Here is a 24,645-nt window from a genome sequence, read left to right on the forward strand (position 1 = left end):
ACCAGGGAAGTCTGAAATGTGTGCTTCTAAATTTTATAGCTATTACAAAATTGTCCTCTGGAAAGGCTGTGCTAATTTATCTTCCCACCCACAGAGTATCTGCTTTCTCATATCCTCCCCACACTCTATATAACCATTTGTTTAATATTTTTCAATCTCCCGAGAAGAAAATGTCATCTCATTCTTCTGTTGTTCCGATTAGCAGAGAGTTGGAGTGTCTTTCTCTATGTTTATTAGCCAGAAAACAGCCATCCTTTAACTCTGTGAAGGAGGCAATGTAACATCACTGACAAAGGCTCGGAAGATGGAATTGGAGGGTCCAGACAAGAGTGAGCGGAAGGGAGATAGGTTTTGAAGGAAGACTGTAAATCAAGATGAAATGCAAGGGTGATCTCATGTTGAAAAGCTTTGGCATGCACTAACTCACACAGTGGGAGGACGGGAAAGCTGGACTGGATGTTGATAACAAGGTGCCAGTGATCCAAACCTTCTTTGTCCATGGGATGCGGTAGGGTGGGGGCCTATTTTCTGGCAGAAGCGAAGGTAGCAACTAGAAAAGTGACAAAGGATGGTAAACGAGTTTGCAAAATGTTTCATTTATTCCACTTAAATCTTGGACTATTTTACACTGAATTGCAGGGGAACAGAAGGTCATCTGACATTTTACCGTCTTTTATAATATCCCTGATAATTTCATGTCACTCCTGCTTGATAAATCCTGGGAGAGAGAACACTTGTGCCCATACCCATAGGCGGCACTGCTGAAGAGGAGCTGGTTATAGGAAGGTCTGTCAGTCTCTGTGTAACATCTGTTCGTTGTGGAAGAAGCCAGGGTTTATTGAGCACATATCATGTGCCGGCATGGGGTCAACTATTCTCCTGGGCCACTTAGTTCAATCCCTCTTACCAGATGCTCCAATCTCTATTTGTCATAGCTTTCAAGCCCACACAGCTGTTGGGTGCCAGAGCCAGGAAGTCTAGCTCTGATTCCATACTCTTAGGTATTAGTTTATTTTGCCTTACCTTCCAGTCTGAAATAAAATATCATGTTCTTGTCATTTACCATCCTTTTTTTCCATCGGTTTTTGTAATGAAACGTTTATAATACATACTGAGGATTTAGCTAGGTGTTAGGTGCTGTATAAGGGTTTTAACTTGTATTGTTTTATTTAAATCTAACAATGACCTTCTAGCCAGGTATAGGTATTATCCCCATTTTACAGATAAAGAAATGGAGGGTCAGGGAGTTTATTATAGAAGCTAACACCTACTGAGGTCTGTCTTTGTTTCAACGTTCTGCATTTTACATGCATTACCTCATTTGATTTTTCACAAAATCCTTTGAGATAGATACCATTATCACCTCCATTTTAGAGTCCATGAATGTTACATATCTTGTCTGGTAGATGATGGACCTGGACTTAACCCTTCTCTGCTCAACTCTGATGCCATTCTGACCCCATGGTAGGCTGCCCCGGCCCCATCTACCCTCTGGAAGCACTTAGAGAATAAAACTACTTCTTCATTTGCATAAAAATGCTTTCAACCCATTTCAGAGAACCTACATGCTTCTGTGGGCTTTTTCTTACCTTGGCTAAACATTCCCAATTCCTTCCTCATGTCTTCATGTAATTTTTGGATGGCCAGGCTGCCATGGTTGAGGGCTGCTTTAAATTGTTCAAGTGGATCTTGCTACAATTATTATTCCCTAAAATTAGCATTACCTGGAATGGCAATTCTTTACTTCCTCTCTTTGGCTGCCTGGAACAGAGTTCAGAGATGTGGAGTGATTTGCCCAAGATCACACAACACAGCAGTGCAGAGAGAGAGGTGGGATCACACCCAGTTTCCAGGGGTATTATTAAAATGTGTACATGGACTCCTAAATGGAGTTGTCTGTGGTGGATGAACTTGGCAGGGGGACAAGAACTCCCCTGAAATTATATATATATATATATATATATAGTTGTGTGTGTATATGTGCACACACATTTTCCTGGGGAAAAAGTATAGAACTTTTATTAGATTCTCCAAGAATTCTGCAAAGCTCCAAATGATTAGGAACCATAATTCAAACAAACAACAATAACAATAAAAATTCTCATAGGTTTCTTCCCCCCAGCTAAAGGCAGCCTGTTAGGGGAATACGAACTCTTACGCCTCTAGGTAGCTGGGAACTCAAATCAGTCCCTCTAGCCTGAGGATTAATTTCATTTCTTGCTTGGCCACAGGAATGTGTGAAATGGTCCCAAATTGCTCCATAGTGACCCAACATCTCTATTGGGTAAGGACTCTGAAGCTAAGGTGAGGAGACCCACATCACCATGTCATTTCCTAAATAAAATCGGGTGGCTTGGGATTAAATCCTCTGCAGATTATGCCTCAGCCTCACTTTTAGTGCCTCAATAACATCCCAAATCCTTTTTTTCTAGTCCTTTCTCCTCACATTCTTCTCGGTAGCCTGAGGTGGGGGTTAAAAGACCTCATTTGGGGAATGTGAAGGCTCAGGGTTATATACCAGCGCTAACGTTTTATGCTTTATTTTTTTCTTTTAGAATATCAGGTTCTTGTTCTAGGCTTTTTGAAATCTCAGTTTCCTCAAAATGTACAATGGAGATAATAGTACATGGTTCATAGGGCTGTTAAGTGAGGAAATGCATGAGAAAAATGTCTGGTCCATAATTACTGGCTAGTAAATGACAGTCCTTGTGACAGATTCTGATTCCCTCTGCTCACTGGATCTCTGCTGATCTTCCTACTCACACATCTTCATTCTCTGGCCAGGCCGGCTGGGGAGCAAGAGGCCACATCTACCAGCTCCCAGCTGACTCACTTCCTTCCAAATACAGAGACACTTTTTTTTCCCCTGATTTCAAAACATATTAAAGAGCTACAGTAATCAAAACAGTATGGCGCTGGCACAAAGACAGACATACAGACCAATGAATACAGTAGAGAATAAACCCTCACATACACGGCAGAGACACTTTTTGGTTTTATGATTTTTTAACTGCTAATTGCACCAGGAAAACAGCTGATGAGTGATAAAATTGCAAACTTGGGGATGTGACGAAAGCTTTTTAAAAAATCTCATGGCAGTCATTCTCTACTCACTATTAAAATAAATCTGATTCTGAAAGCTTTTCACTGGCTGCTTATTACATGGCTCTATGGAACTCCCAGTTATGGGTTTTGTTCCTCTGGTGGACATCTTTAATCTTCTGATGCCTCTCAGTTGTTTTGTCCTTCTCACATCACTCAATCTAGGGAGGCTTCACTCTATAATTTAGGCTCAGAAATCAAGTTTTGCTTGAAAAAGAGCTGTGGTCGAGTTTGCCATGCAAGGGCTTCCTGATTTGTATTATTTATTTGATTAGACACCTCCAAGTATGTATCTCCTGCTCCGGTGCCCTCCTCTGCTTTGAAGGTGTTTGGTCTGCAGACATCATCTGAAGAAGCCCTAGTCAGGGTGTCAAATCCTCACCTCCACTCTGTGGCTGCCTAGAAATAGAGTTCAGAGATGTGGAATGACTTTCCTGAGATCACACAGTGAGGCAGAGGGAGAGCTGAGACTCTTACCCAGGTTTCAGAGGTTTGAAATTTGGGCCCACGAACTCCTCGGGAGGTGTTGTCAGTGGAAAACAGATGGGAAATTGAGGCCCAGCAAAGGCCAGTGAGTTGAGAGAGGGCTTGCAGTGGTAGGGAGGCTGCTGAGACCAGAGGCCAGTTCTCCTGATCCCACGTACAGTTAACCTTTGTCCCAAGACTGGCAGCCACTATCTCTCAACAGAGCTTCCCTGAGGGCAGATTTTCCTATTTGCTCCTCAAGTATTAGGATTCACTTTTTCTCAGCCCCCAGGTAGATCATTATACTCATCAACAGTATGAAGTCCAAGCTGTGAAATAATTTCAAATTTAATGCCCCCAAATATGCATGAGGGCTTGGCTGTTAACCCAGGAAAACTGGGAAAAAAATGAACATTCCTCTGGCAATAGTCCTAGTTTCCTTTTCTGAGATTCTTACAGTAGTGTTTTCTCCATCCCAGGGTTGGATGGTGGGGGAGTGGGGATGGGGTGCTTTTAGGAGTTCTTGTTCTCTTACTGTATCTTTCTGTTTTACAAAACCAGCCCAAGCTTCATGGTCCAGAGCAAGCTGGCCTGGCCATGGAATCAAAGGATTCTCAGAGGGAAAAGTGGTTAGAGATAAGATTTTATATCTTTACCTTGGCTTTGGTTTGGATATATGGAAATAGGTCACATGATATTTGGTAAAGGCCTTTCAAATCTGTCATTCATTAAACATGGCTTCCCTGGGTGCTTCTCTGTGCAAGACCCAGAACATATAAAAATGAGGAAGTCTTGACCTCTGTTCTTAAAGGGGTGGGACAGACAGGCTTGTGTAGAGCAAACAATTATCCAGTGAGCTTGGTTTTGGGATAGAAGTATGAAAAGGTGCCCTGGGGACCCAAAGAAGGGAGAGAAGGATTCTAACTTGGAAAGAAAGGTCAGGATGATTTCACTCAATGATCCTTGAATTGGTTCTTCATGGATGAGAACATCTCATTGAGCAGAGAAGAGTGAACAGGCAGGGAGAACAGCATGAGCAGAAATAGGGGGACTTATAATAGCACGAAATCTTTGGCGATTGTTTAAGAGTCTAGTTTAATCTAATGAAGACAGGAAGCTAGGAGTGGCCTAGGTTCTTAAAGGACTTGATTGATGGGCTGAAGAATTTAGATTTCGTTCCAGGGTGACACAGGTCCAGTCATGTTTTTGGAGTCGGGAATGGCATTTTCAGCTCTGTTTTAGGAAAAATTGCTCTGGCAAGAGTGTGGAAGATGTATTCGAGGGGAGTAAGGCTGGAGGCAGAGAGCCTCCTGCAATAACTCAGGCAGGAGGTGAGTGTCTCGACTAGGATGATGGCAGCAGTGACAGCAGCGAAGGGACAGAGTTCAGAGCCATTTAGGACTTTGAACTGAGAGGACTTGGTGACTGGAGTAAGAAGGAAGGATGACTGATTCTCCGCACTTGGGAGATCAGCTCGATGTGATGGATTCACTGGTAAAGGAACCCCAGGAGGAAGAGTGAAATTTATTTGGGCGATCTTGACTTTGAAGTGCCCCTGGGAAATGTCTAACAGGCCATTGGAAATGTGGGGCTGGGTGGACTTACGGATGCCTCAGTGGGGATTGGGTGTCTGATGATTGGCACCTCCTGTGATCCAAGAATCATTACTGTGCTGAATAAGGAGTTGCCCCTATACCAAAACTTTCATACGTACTATCTCATGAGGGAGAGTTCAGGCCTATCGATATAATATGACAGTTACTGAGTGCTTATTATAGGACAGGGCTGGGCTCCATGCTTTCAGTGCATTATCTCATCATGAGGCATCGTCCAGATCTGTGAGGAAGATTCTATTATTGCATTCGTTGTAAAGGAGAAGAAACAGGTTTGCAGAGGTTAAGACATTTGCCAGAGTTGGAACCCCAGGTCTCTTTACTCTTGAAAATTAGCTCTTAAACACTTGATTCTATTGTCTCATTAGCAGAGGGCGTCATTGAAGCTCCTGTGGCATCGTCTGAAGATATTGTGGGAGAGGAAGGGTGGGATGAAGGCAGACACCCCACCTCCTTACAGGAATGACTCCATTGGGAGAGGGTGTAGTAGAGGCAGAAAAGCTGGCCCAGGTGGCCAGTTAGAGAGACAGCAGAGGTAGGAAGTGGTCCAGGAGACAAAGATTATGGGGTGTGTACTTAAATATGAGGGAATTCTAAATACCGGTCAGATGTGGCATCTAGATAGGTGGCTGTGAACTGTGGCAGGAGGACCGCTAAGCGAACAGGGTGAGCATTGTGGATGGACACCCTGAAGTCCAACGCTGAACCATCGTGAGAGAATAAATGCTAGGCGTTCTTTCAAGGAGTTGGAGAGTGAATATTTAGAGGGGAGGCAGGGTAGAGGGAGGAGACTTGTACTGTTATAGGAGGAGGGGAGGCCATCAAAAATGGGAGAGGAAGGGTTTGGTCTAGAAATGGAGATAGGAGACAGGGGAGTTAGGTTGGCATCAATGAAGGTGGGAGAGCAATCAGATCTCATGCAGACCTCCCAGGGAGGTAGGAGACGACTGGGGAACCAAGACCTTGAACTCTGAGATCATCCAGTCTGTCTATGCCAGACCTGGCCATGGTCTGGAACCACAGAGAGCTTAGTCAAAGCGTAGATGGCCCTACTCTATCCAAGACTTGCAGAATGAGGACCTCTGGGGTGGGTCCAAGAAACTGAAGCCCAGCCCTAGCCCCAAGAAGGCATTTAGGAATTGCTGGTGTAGTAGACTCTCCTTATTCTACACAGAAGGAAACTGAAGCACAGAAGCACAAAAAAATTTCAAAGAGACGAGGAAGTAAGTCCTACGTAGGACTCTCTTCTGGGTCCCAAATCAGAGCTCTTTCCCCTGCGCTGCACTATTTCATTGAAGTCAAAGTTGAGTCCTGTCAGAACTTGACACTTCCTGGGTCCTCAGTTGATCAAGGGCGTAAAGAACTTGTAGGAGAAGTTGCCATTCTCAGTGCAAGTTCAGCAGAAGGAGCAGAGGAAGGCAGGGGAATGAAGCAAAGCTCATTTTCACTCACAAATGCCCTTGTTAGGAGGAAAGAAATTGGATGCAGTAGATTTCAAAGTCAACATCTTTCGCGAGGCAGTAGCCTGTTTGTTTTATCTTTCATGCCCAGTGCTGTTCACAGGCTGGAATTAGTTGGTCGGCTGGCAGTCTGGGGATGAAGGAAAAGGACAAAAAGTGGATTCTTATGATGCTTCTCACAATAGTCTTACATCTATCAACCGTACAAATTTTTTTTTTTTTTCATTAAAGTTGGGATTGAATCTGTGTAATTCTAGCATCTAACAGCTCACCTTCAGAAAGGTCAACCAAATAAGACGAAAGAAAGTTGCCAGGCTTTAGGAGAGGCATGTCCATGGTAAGGTGGACAGAAAGTGAAAGTGAAGTAAGGTACCATCCACTGAAAATAGAACTCGGAGCTGGCCCTAAGATGGGTCCTCACTAACAGTTACCCAGGTGAGCTGGGTGACCGCTCTGCAGACCAAAATGTTCCTCGGACACCAAGTCAGGTGCTGGAGACATCTCCAGTTTCACAGGAGGGTAGGATCAATAGATAAACCTCAGTGAGCTCTGTGATGAGGTGAGGTAGCTGTTCTCCCCACTACGAACAAATCAATGAATAAAGGTACCAATGCCCTTTGGCAAGAACCTACCCACACTTGTGGACTCTTGACTCCTGTGATGCCCAGAAGCAGAAGAGGGAAACAGAAGTGAAATTTGGAATCAGACATCATTGCTCTACCATTTACTAGCAATCAGCACCAGCCTTGCAGCCTTGGGCAAGACACGAGACCTCTCTGGGCTTCAGTTTCCTCCCCTCTCAATAATTCCGCCCAAGTTTATTTACCTCATAGATTCATTTTGAAGTTCAAATGTGATAATAAATGTGAAAGTACTCTGTGCATTTTTAGCTGCTTCCATTATGCTTAACATTGTCATCAGTAATAATAATTTTTAGAATGTCTTTTCAGAAACTGCACCCACCTAGGCAGTGGAGGGCTAGGATTCCATTCCAACAGGACCGCTTCCCACTGTGCCATGAAACAGCATGGTCATGCACCCTCCAGCACTGATCTTTTCAGAGCAAGTGTATGTGAGCTCTTGCTACACTTCCCAAAGGCCATAGAGCCCAGAGGATAAGAGCTTGGGCTCTACAGATAGGTAATCCTGCCTCTGAGGTTTGCTCTCTCCCTTGCTAGCTATGTCACTTGAGCCAGTTGCCTGACATCTCTAGGCCACAGGACTCCGGCTGTGAGATGAGGACAGCAATGGTACCTAGTGCAGAATGCTCTGAGATCAAACATGTTAAACACTTTGCACTGTGCTGGGCATCGAGTAAGTGCTTGGTACATGGTGTCCATTTATTATTGTTGTTGTTGATAATCCAGAGGTTCTTTGTGAAATGTGCACCTTGCCCCCTCCCTCAATTAAAACGTAGGGATTGGCTGGTGTGTGCAGAGCAGTGCTAGGCAGTGCCCCTCAGAGAGGAGTCCAGTGGGGAAGGATTAGGGATGAGGTCGTGTCTGTGCTTCACCGAGACGCGCAGAGATTGGCACGCGGGAGAAGTAGCCTGAGGTGGTGACTCTGAGCTCTCACAATGATGAGGACATTTGTGCTGCTAGGCATCCTTGGAGGCAGTGGAAGGCTGAGACACTGTTTAGAACTGGGTGACTCTCAAACAATGGTGTTCTGAGTCTCTGGTTTCGTTCTGTTACCTCACCTGTGTAAGACGTGCAGTCATCGCATCATTCCTCCCCCTTTATGAACCACTTTGGGTGCCAACACAATTTGCTCTCTGGTTCCTTTCAAAATTAAATGGACCCTACCCAATTTTGCTCTTGGGGCTAAGGAACACCTGATTCATGTATGTAATGCTCTCTTGATTGATTGATTGAAGTGCATCGTACTCTTTTTTTAAAAAAAAAAACACCTTTTTTTTAAATATATTATCCAATTTATTTTTATTTAATTTTATTTGTTTATTTATTTTTGGCTGTGTTGGGTCTTCGTTTCTGTGCGTGGGCTTTCTCTAGTTGCGGCGAGCGGGGGCCACTCTTCATCACGGTGCGCGGGCCTCTCACTGTCAAAGCCTCTCTCGTTGCAGAGCACAGGCTCCAGATGCGCAGGCTCAGTAGTTGTGGCTCACGGGCCCAGTTGCTCTGCGGCATGTGGCATCTTCCCAGACCAGGGCTCGAACCCGTGTCCCCTGCATTGGCAGGCAGATTCTTAACCACTGCGCCACCAGGGAAGCCCCATCGTACTCTTTTTGATCGTTCCACATATCAAAAACATGCAGGGGTCTCCAAAATTTAAAGGAAGTATGTGAATTCAGTAAATGCCTGTTTCTATTTTCAAAAGGTATTTTGAAATTCCAGAACTGCGTTAGTGCTGCTAGGTGAGGTCAGGAAGTATGGGTTCTGGTCACTTCCTTTGTTACTTATTACTGTGAAACCTTGAGCAAATGAAACTGTCTCTCTAGATTTTAATTTTTCTCTTGATTAAAAAAAGGGCATCAGAGGAGATAATTTTGAATTCCTTTCAAATCTAAAACATTCAGACTTTTGGATCCTTTTGCTGTTCTTTGGATTTTTAAGACCATACCACAAGTAAGCCACAAGGGGACAGCATAAGCCGACTGCTACCTAGGAAAGGAAAGAAACTTCTCTGAAGGCTTGAAGTTCTGACTTTTAAAATTCTAGGCTGTGTTAAGATTGTATCATTGAATTGACTTATTTCAAAACTAAATTTGTTTTCGAAGTAGAGACCGATGAGTCCCAGTGTCTATGAATTCAGTGATGAGTCAACATATGTAATATGAGTTTTTAAATGTACCCACTGAGAAGATAGTGCTTTTATTTCCAGGTGATTTCTGGCATGAAACCCATTGGTTGGAGAGTTCACGTTTTCAAATAGGATTTTAATATGCTCTTTTTCTTTTCTCTCAGAGATGTTACCATCATGATTTTTTGAGTCATTCCGAGTTGAGCTGAGTTCAAATTTCCTTTTATTGTCTGTGTTACCCCGGATGAGTGATTTAAACTTTCAGCCTCAGTTTATACATCCGTAAAATGGGTTTTGTAGGCATTAAAGTGAAATAATTTACACGAAGTGTTCATCACTATGCCAGGCATGTGATAGTGCTCAGTAAACTGATTCTGAGAGGGAGGTTCTAGGAGTTTTGAAGCACATTTCTGTTAATGGGCTGGAAACGGGCAATATTCAAAACAGATTCTTAAAAGATTTTCTACCCTAAAAATTCAGTGCCATTCCAGAATTGCACAAAGCACATGGTTTTATTTGAGTAAGAGAATGAGGTCCAGTTGACTCCCTCATCACCCTAGGGTGTGAAGGTCTGAAGGTTTTCAAAATTGTACTCAGATAGAACACATTTAATTCCCTGACTCCATGGGCATTGTTTCTGCATGTAGACTCACTTACCAGTAGTCAGCAAACGTTTTCTGTGAAGGGCCAGATAATACATCTTCAGGCCTTACAAGCCGTGCTGTCTCTGTCATAGCTACTCAACCCTGCCCTAACACTGCAGGAGCAGCCAGAGATAACACACATGCAAATGGTGTCTCTAGGCTTCAATAACACTGTACTGACGGACAATGAAATATAACGTACCTGCAGTTTTTATGTGTTATGAGTTCTTCTGCTTCTTTTGATTTTTTCCCAACCATTTAAAAATCTAAAAAGGATTCTTGGCTCTGAGGCTGTGCAAAAACAGGCCAAGGCTGGATTTGGCCCCTAGGCTGTCATTTGCAGCCCTTGATCTATACCATCCAGATACTGGATGCGTTCCTTAGAAAGGGCAGATGTGAATTTATTTGGATAGGTTTGTTTTCCTGAGTGTACACTGAACATTGCCCCCTACCCTACTAGATGAGAAGTCCTCTGAAGGGAAAGATGGTGTTTCCATGCCGTACTGTTAACATTTAAACTTTAGTTTTCATGTTATGAAATAAATAGATGCTCTTGTAAAATAAAAAGTTAAAACACTATAAAGTTGAAGTTCCTTGTATTCCAAACATTCCACCCAGCCCCCCCCACAAATGATTGAGATGAAGAGATAATACTGTAACAGTTTGGGCTATATCCTCTCTGGTCATTTTTTGTTGTTAATAGCATAGTCACATCTATTATTATTTTTCATAAAAATGGTCAAATTGTTTACAAAATCATTCTCTCTATAGTCTTTTAAAACTTGCTTTAAAGTTCATTCAACATTTTTGTTCAACAAGTCTTTACTGCAAAGCTACTACGTGTCATGCATAGATTAGATTGAACTATATGAAATGGCTGATATTTAAACTAATTTTTAAAAACTTTCTATTTTGAAATAATTGTAGACTTCCACAAACTTGCAAAAATAGTACAGAGAGAGCTACACATTCCTCCAGCTTCCCTCAGTGGCAACATCTTACACTATTACTGTACATTATCAAAATGAAGAAATTTACATCAGTACAATACAATTAACTAGACTACAAATTCTACTTGGATTTCACCAGTTTTTATATGCACTCATTATATTAAAAAAAACCGTTTTTGACCTTTAAAACTGACTAATATATATATCCTGTTACATCATCATACCTCAGTGCTCTTAGATCATGGGAGGTGCCTTTTTCTAATAGCACCCACAAAACCCTTCTTTGGCTGTGGGTGAATGAGTTTCTAACAGCTATCTTCAAAGTTTCACTTAGAATGTCACTGTGGCCTTGCTTCAGAGAAATGACACACCCCTAACAGTTTGCCCTTGACTAAGTCATCCTGCAGAGTTTTCAGTAATTAACACATGATACACGGAATATTTTACAGTTAAAGTTTTCACATTTGAGAAAATTAGAAATCATACAAAAGTATTAATAAAAAAATTGAATTGCCTACAATATTTCCACTCAAAGTCAGGTGTATTTAGCCTGGATTTCTTTTTAGTTTTCTTTGGGGAACAAGAGGTATGCATGCGTTTGTATATATATTTTGAAGTATTTACATATTCATTCCCTACACTAAGTATAGCTTTATATCCTTAAAAAAATTACTATGTAATGATAATTTTCTCAGGTCATTCAAATACTTTGTAAAAAGTTATCCAGAGATATAAAGGTTAAAAAAGACATAGGAGATCAGTTGGTGAAATAGCAGCATTTTCAGATGAATAAACTGTGGCTCAGAGAGAGGAAATGTCTTGCCCAAGGTCACAGAGCCAGGAAGTCTGGGGGAAATACTTAGTGGTGGTAATGCATGAGGGAGGCCAACTGGCAGCCTCACTGTGCTCTGAGGTCTGGGGTTAATTTTTTACAGAAATTCCATTTTTCAGAGTACCCATGTATACCCAGAACTCAAGAGCCTAAAATTAAACCAGCAAGCCAATTTACTAATTTACAGTGTGAACTCTAACTGCTAAGGGGTCCCTATTTTGGTTTTTTTTTTAATGTAAATACATTCTCACCTTGTAGGAAAATCTGATATTCATCAGAAGCATTGGTGAGTACGTGGACCTGGGAAAAGCATGGTTAATCTTAAGATTCTTTTGTTGTTGTTCTTGCAATTTAACTAATTTTTATCAGATAGATACTACACCTGCATGACAAAACTACAAAGCGTACAAAAAACTTTTAAATAGAAAGTCAATCTGCCTTTCATCCCACGTGCCCATCCCCAGAGCCACTGTTGTCTTGGAGGCTAGTGTCTCTGTGTTAGTTTTCTGTTGCTGTTATTACAAATTACCTGAATGGTAGTGTCTTAAAATAGCACAGATTAATCTTATAGTTCTGGAGGTCAGAAGTCCTAAAATCAAGGGGTTGGTGGGGCTGTATTCCTTCCGAATTGTCTGGGGGGGAATCAATTTCCTTGCCTTTTCCAGCATTTGCGTGTCACTTGCATTCTTTGGTTTTCAGCCCATTACCTCCATCTTTAAGTCAGCAACATAGGATCTTCAAATCTCTCTTTCTCACTGGCCTCTTCTTCCATCCTCACCTATCCCAGCTTTGACATTTTGGCCTCCCTCTTATAAGGATCCTTGTGATTGCATTGGGCCCACTGGGTAATGCAGGATAATCTTCCCATCTCAAGAGCCTTCACTTGTTCACATTGCAAAGTCCCTTTTGCCATACATATACATATCACAAATTCTGAAGATTAGACACAGACACCTTTGGGTTTCATTAATTTGTCTACCATAGTCTCCAAGTGACTCATTCTTCCTCTCCTGACCAGGCTAAAAATGTATTATTAGTGGTAAAACGCTTATTGGTAATTTGTTCAAATACACCTCCATACTAACATGTACATGTTGGAATATATCCCTCCCGAATAAATGTTGCAAGGATTCAATTTAATTAAATGTAAACAGAAGCTCTCGTTTTCCCCACTCCCAGTGGATGGCCTTGCACAGTCCAGGTGAGCACTGAGCCCTCTCTGGAGACCACGGCTCTGGACCATCACTTTTCTAGATTCAATGCAAATCATTATACCCATTTAGTCATCTTATATGTGCTCAGCACCCATTTCCTTTTTCTTTCTTAGGCTGGTTTCCTCCATGGAAGGCCACTCTCGTTCTTCATATGTCAATTTCCTTTAATACCTATATCTGTTTCCCAGGGCTGCGGTAACAATTATCACAAACAAGGTGGCTTAAAACGACAGAAAGTTATCCTCTCACAGTTCTGGAGGCTAGCAGTCTGAAATCCAGGTATCAGCACGGCCTTACTCTCTCTGAAGGCTCTAGAGGAGAATATTTCCTTGCCTCTTCCAGCTTCTGGTGCCGCAGGGATACCTTGATTTATGGCAGCGCCACTCTCGTCTCTGCCTGCGTGTTCACATGACCTTCTCTGTGTGTGGCTCTGTGTGTCCTCTTCTCTTCCTGTAAAGGTACCGGCCATTGGATTTAGGGCCTATCCTAAATCTAGGATGATTTCATCTTAAGATCCTTAACTAATTACATCTGTAAAGACCCTATTTCTAAATAAGGTTGCAATCTGAGGTTCTACTTGGACATGATTTGCGGGGGGTGGGCGTGGGGACAATATTCAACCCACTACAATTCCTCTCTCACAGAATTGCTTTTCTTGCAAGTTCTGGGAGGCTCTGCCTCTGCCCGAACGTGCTCGTGGCAGCGTTCAGGGCCTTGAGAATGTAATGGCCAGCAGAACACAGAGGACACGAAAACCAATAGCCTGGACTTGTCTAACTCCTATCCCCCAGCCGCAGGCATTGCTACTTTTCACAAGGAAGAAAAGCCAACCACCAATGTGTACTTCTTGTTGCTCTTTGGTGTATAACACTGCAGCCCTATGAGTACTTCCATTTGGGCTTCTGGCATTTTCAGAAGGGAGAAGGAGAAGAAGGAGAAGAAAAAGTCCTGTCTGGTATCACTCGGTAGTGTTTGTGTTTGCAAAATGTGTCTCCCTTTAGACACCTGCAATTTAAAATACAGATTAGCTCTGACAAAAATGACCCAGGCTGGCTTTTCTCTTTGATGGTTTCAGTTTCAGGCTTACCCATCACAAATGATTTCAGCAGGATTTTGACAGAACAGGGTAGGAATTTTGAATACTTACATGCAGTTTCCAGCTCTAGGGGATAATAGCTGAGAGAAAAACAACATTAACTAAGTTGTAGGATATGAAAACATGCTGAATATCCCCCTCTGAGTTTTATGCTCCTAGGCATTCAACAAGTCACTTTCCCTGTAGAACAAATAAGCTGTCTTGTACCAAATTATGAACCTTACAAAACCTGTCACGTTTCTCCTTTTGCCTTGAGTGCAGAGAAGCTTGGGGGAAACAGCGATCAATTTCAATAATTATTACCCTATTTGTTACATTCGGGCCTCCTCTGTGTGTGGCTTTGTGTTCTGCTTCTACGGGAAGGTTTTATTGCACATACGACTTTGCATCCCTCCTGGACATTCTCCCCTGCCCTGGCCCCGGGACACTGCTCTCACTCGCTGCCCCCTGCCCTGTTTCTTCTTCCTTCTCCTCCACCTCCTCTCCCTACCTTTTTTTTTTTTTTTTTTTTTTTTTTTTTGCGGTACGCGGGCCTCTCACTGCTGTGGCCTCTCCCGTTGCGGAGCACAGGCTCCGGACGCGCAGGCTCAGCGGCCATGGCTCACGGGCCCAGCCGCTCCGCGGCATGTGGGATCTTCCCGGACCGGGGCCCAAACCCGTGTCCCCTGCATCGGCAGGCGAACTCTCAACAACTACACCACCAGCGAAGCCCCTCCTCTGCCTACCTTTTAAGTGCTAGGATTTCTCAGGGTTCCTGCTCCCCTGTTTCTCTGGACATGTAGCCCTTGGGTTTCTTATACACTCTGAGGTTTTTATCTGCTGCCTGGATCCTGATGTCTCCTAAATCAGTATCTCCAGCTCCAACCTTTTCCCGAGTTTGATTCAGATTCAAATCAGTCAACTGCTTATTATGCAAATAGTGTTTGCAGTGTCCCTCTGGTAGCTTACACTCAGCGACTCTAAAGCTGAGCTCCTTGCCTTTCTCCCACTGCCTTGCTGCTTCTTCTCTTCCCAATCCTAGGGGACAGTTCAGGCAATGGCCCGCTTTCTCAAGGAGGAAACTTCGACTCAGCTCTTTCTCACCCCCCATTCAGTGTCCGTATCCTCTTGATCTCCCTCCTAAGCGTTTCTGGAATCTGTCTCTTTCCCTTCACTTCTAGCTCTGAATTTCAGACCTGGAATCAGGTAGATAGTAATCGCTTGGCTGTTCTCTTATCCTCCTAACTGGATCATAACCTGCTTGAAACGTTTCTGTGGTTTCCCACTGCTTACAGAACTAAAGGGAGACTTAGCAGCATGAAACAAAAGGCCTTCCGTGACTGGTTCCTGCCCATCTCCATGCCATCCCCTGCCACCCCCCACTTCTCATTTTACACCTGCACAGACGCTTGCCAGTTGCACGGGAACCATCCTGCTTCATGTTTCCATAGCTTTGCTGATGTTCTACCTAAAATGCCTTTACCATCTTGCTTTGTTAATTGTTACACAACCTTAACTCAGTTCAGGTGTTAACTCATTCAACAAACATTTATTGAGCACCAAGTATGTGTCAGGCAGTGTTGGAGTCCCACTGTTGAGCGGGCACAGAGGGACAGTGTCTTCACGGAGCTTAATTCTGATAGCACTCACTGAACTACCATGGGGCTAAGTACCTCTCCCTCTGCCCACCCTCCCCAGCGGCCTGTCCATCCTGCATCCTTACCTTTGGCCCGTTAGGCTGAAATAAGCTTCTGGTCTCCCTCCTCTAGTGTACTGTAAATTTCATGAGGGTGGGACCATGCCATATTCATCTCTGCATTCTTGGTGCCCAGAACTGTGCTTAGTACTTGGTAGATTCTCAGTATGGTTCCCTTGTTGAACTCAGCTATCAGTTATAAATCCATGACTCCGTGTCTCAACTTAAATTTCACATTTTCAAGGATGTGACCCTCTAGAACCGGTCAGCCATCCTTATGATGTACCTCTGACACCTTATACTATTTCTTCCCAGAATTTTGCACAATTGCTTTTTTACAACTATTTACATTATTTGTTTAAATTGGGTTTTCTGTACTAAGTTGTAAACTCCATCGAGAAGGTCGATGGTACAGCTAGAATAGTGCATGGCCTCTAATAAATGCTTAATAAATATTTGTTGACTGATAGACTGACAGGTTTTCTTGCTGGAGAAAAGTCCTGAATGCATTACTGGGGCTTAAAGAAAATTTAGATTCAATTGCCTCCTGGCCTAATGCCTCACTCTACCCATCTATAAAATGGAGATGCTCCTGCGGGATAATACTGGACAGCAGATGAGCTTTAGATAAAAAACATACCAAAACAAACGTGCATAAATAAATTACACAAAAGAAGGAAAGTTGGGATTGAAAGATTAAACACATCAACTGAAGGGTCTATTTCAGGGTGTTGCATTTTATTCTCCCACAGGAAATATAAACATTATCTCCTCTTTCTCCTTCCCAGCATCTGAGACGCCATTTCTTGTGCAAAATGGATTTGAATCAGAACAGGTAAAAATTTTTGTGAAGTATTTTGAAGTATATAACCTACAGTTTTAAAATCCACAATAAAGTTTTGTGGAAATGGACTGGGAGAGCAGATCTATCTAAGGGCAAAATACATTGCAACTGTTAGGAAACAGTGAAGGAATTTGTAGACTCGTACTCTTGGCAGAAATAATGTTGATATCGTTACTTCTATATGTACAGACGCTTTGAAAAGAAAAGAGAAGTATAAACAAAAAACATTGAAATTATTTTGTGGTCCCTCTGCTGCCCCAGAATTAGTGACATTCTACAGAATCAACACCTGTCACCAGCGTTCCTCTTATTTTCTGAGCTTATCCTTCATTCATTTGTATTATTGTGAAAGTGATTCAAGCTGCTTCATGTAAAACCTTCAGGTAGTATAGACAACCTATAAGGGAAACGTGAAGGTCCCACTCATTCTTCCTTCTTCCCCTTCTCTCTCCTCAGAGAGAGATTATTGCCCTGCCTCTGCTACCTTGTAAGAGAAGGGACAGGAAGCTGAGGGGATGGAGCCTGGCCTGGCCAATGGGAGATGGTGTAGCCCCCAGGGAACTAGATGCTGCCTGTAGAGCGGTGATTCTCAGACTGTTTGGTGTCAGGACCCCTTTATATTCATAAAAATTAAAACTGAGAAGTTAAAAACGATATGAATTCATTTAAAAAAGTATAACAAACCCATTACATGTTAACATAAATAATACTTTATGAAAAATAACTACATTTTCCTGAATGAAAAAATATTAGGGAGAAAAGTGGCATTGGTTTACATTTTTGCAAGTCTCGTTAATGTCTGGCTTAATAGGAGATAGAGGTTCTCGTATCTTGCATATTATGTTATCAGAGCACTGACACCTTCACATCACATGTCACATAACTGTAACCTCTGGCAAACTTCACTGTACGTCTCATGAAAGAATGACAGTAAAAATGGCAAATAATGTGTCCTGAAAATCATTTTGATCTCATGCGGGGGTCCCCTGGCTACACTTTGAGAACCACGACTGCAGAAAATTTGAAATTGAGTTCCACCTTCTCTTTCACCTTATTGCCTCTAGAAGTCTAAGCCAGCCAGGAAAAGAACTAACACACAAGTGTAGGTAGAGCTGGAAGGATTTAGGCGATGGCCGGTAAAGAGATCTGACAGTGGAGGGCACAGCTTACAGGACAGTTATTTTTTTAATCTTCACACCCCACAACCCAACTGCCTGGTGTTTAAGACTTAGGAAAATTTGAGGGAAGGGTCTGGGTAAAATGTTTCAGATTTTCCACTTTTTTTTTTTTTTAAAGTCTAATTCATAAGGCTGGCTTTGTTTTGATCTTGAGACACATTGGGCAAAAGGTGGTGAGCTGCAGTGAAGCTGCCGGTCACTGGATGGTGTGCTAGTGATGGGAAACTCACAGGAGGATGCTGTTCGGAAATGAGTGACCCAATCGCCTTCCCTGTGTCTCACCAGATAAAAATGACCAACAACTACAACCTGCTCATGATCATTGCTCCCTCCCTGGGATTTGTGCTGTTGGCATTGCTTCTGGCATATTTCCTTCGAGGTAAGGAGGGCAGGACCAGGTGGGATGAAGCCCTTCAGAGCTTTGGAAACTCCAGGGGGATCTGGGAGTGGATGGATTCTGCTTCCTGCCTGTTTTCCCCATTCCTTAGAGTCCCACTTCTATCATTGCCCTCATCATCCCTGTCAAGGAGGTTAGAGGTAAACTCATTCTCCCCAAGATGCTCAAGGCTTTGAGCATCATGCCCCTGATAAGAGTTTACATTTTGGGAAAGAAAAGCACCTTTATTTATTGGACACTTATTCTGTGCCAGTCCTGATGCTATATTCTTGACATATCTAACTCATTTCATGCTCCTGACTGCCTTAAGTGGGAAATACTATTCTTATCACTGTCTTGGGGTGGAGGAAACCCTGACCCAGCCTCTTCCTCTGGCTAGGAATGCCCCAGGAAGAGAGCCGTGAATCACCCCGGTCTTCTTATTTGTTCCCTTAAAGTAAAACTTCTTAACCCAGGGTCCACAGATGGACCTCAGGGGACCAGTGAATCCCTTAAAATCGTGTGGAAAAGCACTTGTACGTTCATATCTGCATTTTTCAGAGGACAGGGTCCGTAGCTGTCATTAGATTCTTGAGCTGGTCCATGACCTTGTGGCTGCCCTCCCCTGCTTTAAAAAAAAAAAAAAAAAAGTTTTAAAACATTGCAAAAAGAAATCATGAACCGGGGTTTATAGTTTTCATGCCAAGTATAGGCACGTAGCACCTGGTCCTGTAAAAATGGGGGAAAAATTGTTCTGTAGTCGTTAACAGAAACTGGTAGTAAGTGAGGAGCTCTGACTAGTAGTAACCATCTCAGCTCGTGTGTCTCCACATCTATCCCTAGTGAGCACTGCAAAAGGCAATGTGGAGCTTAGTGGAAGTTTGTCATTAACCTTCATACAAAGGCGTGTTACAGTTTGGGAAATTATGGGTACATGTCCTAAGGAGGTGTTTTAAAACCCAGGTGAGTACTTGAATTCAAATAACTCAAGAATAAAGCGGCTTAGGGAATTCCCTTGCCCTCCAGTCGCCCTCCCTTTCACTGCCGGGGCCTGGGTTCAATCCCTGGTCAGGGAACTAAGACTCCTCAAGCCTCATAGCCCGGCCAAAAACAAAACAACAACAAAAAAATAAGAATAAAGCAGCTTAACGCCATTGCCCACAATGTTGGAACAGCTCTGTGATTGATGAGCAGTAACTAGGGGCCTAAAGAAGCAATCATCTGATCTGGGGAAAGGAGTGGCTTTCTCTATCAAATCCAGTTCCTAAGTTCCCACCTTTGGGCCACCTCTGCTCTTCATAATGTTGCTCTGTCCTTCCCCCAGCATTTCACGTAAGCACAGCTACTCTGCTTCTAACCTGGCCTTGTCTTTTCAGGGAAAGTCATGAAAACCAATTGTGTCCAGAAACACACCAGGTAATTCATCTTGCATGACTGACTGTTGTAATGATTGTACAAGCTGTTAAAAATGATTAGATACCACTCAGTGGTTTAATGACTTGTGTTTGTATTCGGATTAAATACACGGTTGGAGAAATGTGGCATTAGAGGTGGAAAAGATGTGGGGATTCAGCTCACGTTAACCTCTGTCTTGGTTAACACTGTGATATTTGTCCAAAATGCAAATACAGTGGCAGGTTGCATTAACAGAAGTATGGCATGCAAAAGAAAGAAGGTGATATGTCATTCTACCCATTAGTTGTTCCACTCTGGGTGACTCACTTTAAAAGGTCATTGTTAAACTGGAGTTCACTGAGAGGAGAGTTGGCAGTATGGAAAATGAAAAAACGTGTATAGTATCATTCCTGGGATTTAATTCCTCCGGTAAATTAGACCATGGGAGCAGTTTTTTGTTTTGTTTTTTAAATGATTTGAAGAGTCTTTGGAAAGGGATTTTGGATATCTGTCCTGTTAAATAGCTTTTTGGTAAAGAAATGAAAAGATTTAGTGTAAACTGTGATGAAGACCTTGCTTTCACTTAATAATTGCATCAATACCACAATATCTATATTAACAAGTAAATATTAACAAGTAGGGAAACTAAAGGTTAGCAAGGTAACTTTTCAAAGTCATACTTGGAGATCCTCTTGGTAAATTTAGATCATGATTTTATACTTTGCTAATACAGAAACTTTAAATCCCCTTATTATAATAGATTGGCAAAAGCCCTTTATCCCCTGTGGCCTCAGTTTTCCCATCTGTGAAATGTGAGGCTTGGACTGGACTCTGGACTGGACTGGACTCTGAGCCCTTTTAACTCTAACAGCCCTTGATTAGGTGTTTTATAATCTACCAGCATCCATTCATTCCTGGTCTTGGTGTTTCTCATCATCAGCCTCTCTTCTCTCTTTACAGGCTAGACAGTGCTGGAGAAGGTAAAAATGTACTCGACGAAAGAGAAAATGAAGATGGTCTTTTCACACTTTAAAGTGCCCCTTTCTCTTAGGATTGAGGATGAGGATATGATGTGTGAATTATCAAAATAAGTCTTAGAATTTGTTTTTTTTAAAACCATCTGTTGCCTTGGTGTCACTGATCCAGTCTTGCCTTCATTTCACAAGTGAAAGTTACCTTAGAGACCACACCTTCTCATGGTTTAATCTCTGTAGCATCACTGCTAAGTGATCTTCCACAGTATAATTGAACACCTTCAGTGATGGTGAACTCACTATCACACCCAAGGAAGTCCATTCAATCTCAGGGCACTTCTGAGACTTAGAAATATTTAGAACAAAGTCTGTGTCCAGATAGCATCTGCCTGCTGGTCCTAGTTGAACTTGTGCTTACACAGAACAGGTCTAAACTCTCTTCAACCTGGTAGCAGTGCTCCAGATACTGAAAGGAGAACCTCATGTTTCTCTAAATTGCCTTGTTTCTGGAACACGATTTCTGGTTCCTTCCCTACCCTAGTTGCCTTTGCCTTGCATGCATTTGTATCTCTCCTTTTATGCCCAGCTTTAAGAATTCAGTGCCCCACTCTGGGTATGGTATGAGCATCCCTGCGTTATTGATTGTCATCAATAACATATTGATGAAATATTATGTATTGACTGTCATCAGTAATGCAGGAAACGACATGGAATCACACCATCATTTTGACTCCCCTCTAAAATGTCTAGGTTTTCTATTATTTTCTGTTCACACCTGAGTATCTTTAGAGCTGACCATAGTGTCACATCTTAATTCTTGCTTGGGGAATTTAATGTTGGAAACAGCCAAGAGTTCATCAGAGTAAATTGTGGTGAATGACATGGATGTTCAAACAGGGCGGGCACATGGATGTGACAGTGAGTCGGTCTGGATCAGTTTCTCTAAATAAAGTTCATGGGAATTGACTCCTCAATAAGAATAGGTTTATTTAAACCTACTTTGAGAGCTAGTAGCATGAGGAACCATGGGAGAGAGGTTAAAACAAGCAGTTGATGACTGAATGGAAAGAATGTGCACCTGAGTGAGAGGCCTCTGGTTGGGCAGAAATGTGGAGCGTCAGCCAGAGCTGAAAGAAATTTGTCTGAAATACTTCCTGGTATGTTTGGGGCAGTAACCGCCTTAATGAAATAAGTGCACAGTCTTTCCAGGTAACCATACTTTATATTTCGACTCCCTTGACTTTTAATTACTTTTAAGAGAGGGGGAAAAAAAGCAGTCTTATGACTTGACTGCTACAGCCTCTAGATTCCTCGAACTGTTAGTTCACACGGATCCAGCAGTTAACAAAAACATCCCCCTCTTACCTGAGCACTTGGAGAACTACCTGCCCAGGGCAGCATGCCTTCTGCCTCACTCTTTCGGTGCCGGGGTGAGTGGCAGGTTTGGACTAAGTGAAGGAAATAATTAGCAGAACACTGGCTGCTTCTTTATTTAGCTTGACTTTCTCCTCTGTGCTAACTGAAAATGCTGGAAATGACTTGACCAGCCTGTTACATTCAAATTTAGAAACTGGGGGTGGGTGGGTGTGGGGCAGTAGAGACAGGTGCAGGGCTCCAGTGTCCCCATCTGGAAAATGGAGTGGGACTAGGTGACCTTGTACAAACAGGTTTTAATATTTCATGGGTCACCCCCATGAGACACCCCATCCTAACTTAGCTCATGCTGCCTACCCACCTTCCCAAACGACCACTACCAGTGCCATGACCAACTCGGGTCTGCCTAGAAAAGCCGACAGCAAATACCATACCCCCTAAACAGAACATCTCAGCTCAATGAGTATCTTTGTGTTTGGCAAGGGGCCATCTTCAGTGTTTTCCCAACTATATTTCTGCAGCTCCTTGGTCAGATTCAGAAACATTTAAATGAGTAGTTGTAGTATTTTACAACTTCTAATGGCCTCCAGGACCCTCTAGCCTAGTAGCTCTCAACCTTAGCTGAACACTGCAGTTATCTGGGGAATTTTTTAAAATGTCAATTCCTGAGTCCTACCCTTTAGAAGATTCTTTTGTAATTGGTCTAGGGTGTGGCCTGGGCATCTGAATTTTTTTTTCTTTTTAATGCTCCAAGTGGCTCTAATGTGCAGCCAGGGCTGAGAACCACTGCTGTTGCTGTGTGGTTCTCAAACGGGGCACTTCAGACCAGCAGCCTGAGTATCACCTGGACCTTGTTAGTCATACACATTCTCATCCCCACACCACACCTACTGACTCAGAAACTCCCAAGTGGAGCCCCGTGATCTGTAGTTGAACAAGTCTTCCAGGTGATTATGATGCACCTTAGAGTTTGAGAACTATGGAAGCATAATAACCCCTAATAGGAGGATGGAGATTGTAAGAAAATACTCTCCTGTGACCAGGGCTCTGTGCTGGTGGGTGTGGCCATCGGGGGGGCGCGGGGCAGTGGGAGTTTCCAGCAGCCAGTGCCCAAGGTCTGGGTGGGCTCCTTGTCAGCCCTCGGTTAAGCTAGCATTACTTCCTGCCTGGACTCTTAGGGTAGCTTCTAACCACCCTCACCAACTTCACTCCTTTCCGTCTCCAGTTTGTTCTCCATGCTGTGACAGAGGAATCTTCCCAATGCAGATGTGAGATTCCTATCTCCTGATTTCCACCCAAGGGGGCATAGAAGAAGCACTCTTAGGCTCTGCCCAAGGCTGGGGTGGCAAACTCAGGATGGGCAGCTGATGCGGAGGAGTGAAGCAGAGGGAAGTGATGTGGGCTCTACTGAAATGGAAGCTTGTGTGTCCACTTACAGGCACCAACACTCACACTTAGTATTAAAATAATGTCCTAGGGCTTCCCTGGTGGCGCAGTGGTTGAGAGTCCGCCTGCCGATGCAGGGGACACGGGTTCGTGCCCCGGTCCGGGAAGATCCCACATGCCGCGGAGTGGCTGAGCCCGTGAACCATGGCCACTGAGCCTGCGCGTCCGGAGCCTGTGCTCCACAGTGGGAGAGGCCACAACAGTGAGAGGCCCGCATACCGCAAAAAAATAAAAATAAAAATAATGTCCTAGGCAAGCAGAACATGGCCAGGAACTAGAACAAGGCAGCTAGTTTGAGACTCAAATGTTTAGGGGGTGGGGAGTGGAAGTCACAGAATGATGAATTAATAAATATATAATTCTTATACTGAGACTCTTTTTTACATCTTTATTGGAGTATAATTGCTTTACAATGGTGTGTTAGTTTCTGCTTTATAACAAAGTGAATCAGTTATACATATACATATGTTCTCATATCTCTTCCCTCTTGCGTCTCCCTCCCTCCTACCCTCCCTATCCCACCCCTCCAGGCGGTCACAAAGCATCGAACTGACCTCCCTGTGCTATGCGGCTGCTTCCCACTAGCTGTCTACCTTACGTTTGGTAGTGTATATATGTCCATGCCTCTCTCTCACTTTGTCACAGCTTACCCTTCCCACTCCCCATATCATGAAGTCCATTCTCTAGTAGGTCTGTGTCTTTATTCCTGTCTTACCCCTAAGTTCTTCCAGACTTTTTTTTTCTTAAATTCCATATATATGTGTTAGCATATGGTATTTGTCTTTCTCTTTCTGACTTACTTCACTCTGTATGACAGACTCTAGGTCTATCTACCTCATTACAAATAGCTCAATTTCGTTTCTTTTTATGGCTGAGTAATATTCCATTGTATATATGTGCCACATCTTCTTTATCCATTCATCCGATGATGGACACTTAGGTTGTTTCCATCTCCAGGCTATTGTAAATAGAGCTGCAATGAACATTTTGGTACATGACTCTTTTTGAATTATGGTTTTCTATACTGAGATTCCTTGATCCGAGGAGTTTGCTGGGGCACTTGTTCCTCTTTCCTTCTCTGTGCAATCAGGATGAATTGGTAGCAGTCTACAAACAACTCCCTAGTATCTATTGCATAGGGGGCCCAGAAGAGAGAATCACTTCCCTTAAGGAGCCTAAAAATCTAACTGAGACAAACCCCACCGGGGAAATGCAGTAGAAGGGAATCAGAGTCGTGTTTTTATTCC

At 43.0% G+C, this 24,645-nt stretch overlaps 1 protein-coding gene across 1 annotated transcript in view; it reads left to right on the forward strand.

Moving 5' to 3' along the window:
• LOC309960502 (T-cell immunoglobulin and mucin domain-containing protein 4-like) overlaps positions 1-20,704 on the forward strand; it is a gene marked incomplete at its 5' end in the record, with an annotated part of 33,542 nt that extends 12,838 nt beyond the window's left edge. Inside the window, 4 exons of the mRNA XM_082837339.1 lie at positions 16,600-16,646; positions 18,119-18,212; positions 19,586-19,625; positions 20,565-20,704. Of these exons, the coding sequence (XP_082693465.1) occupies positions 16,600-16,646; positions 18,119-18,212; positions 19,586-19,625; positions 20,565-20,637 (254 nt within the window). The 3' untranslated portion in view covers positions 20,638-20,704. The remainder of the gene's footprint in view (positions 1-16,599; positions 16,647-18,118; positions 18,213-19,585; positions 19,626-20,564) is intronic.
• Positions 20,705-24,645: the final 3,941 nt, after the last annotated feature.

Source organism: Leucopleurus acutus (assembly GCF_964270905.1).
Source record: "Leucopleurus acutus genome assembly, chromosome: 3".
In the NCBI taxonomy this organism is placed as follows: Eukaryota; Metazoa; Chordata; class Mammalia; order Artiodactyla; family Delphinidae; genus Leucopleurus; species Leucopleurus acutus.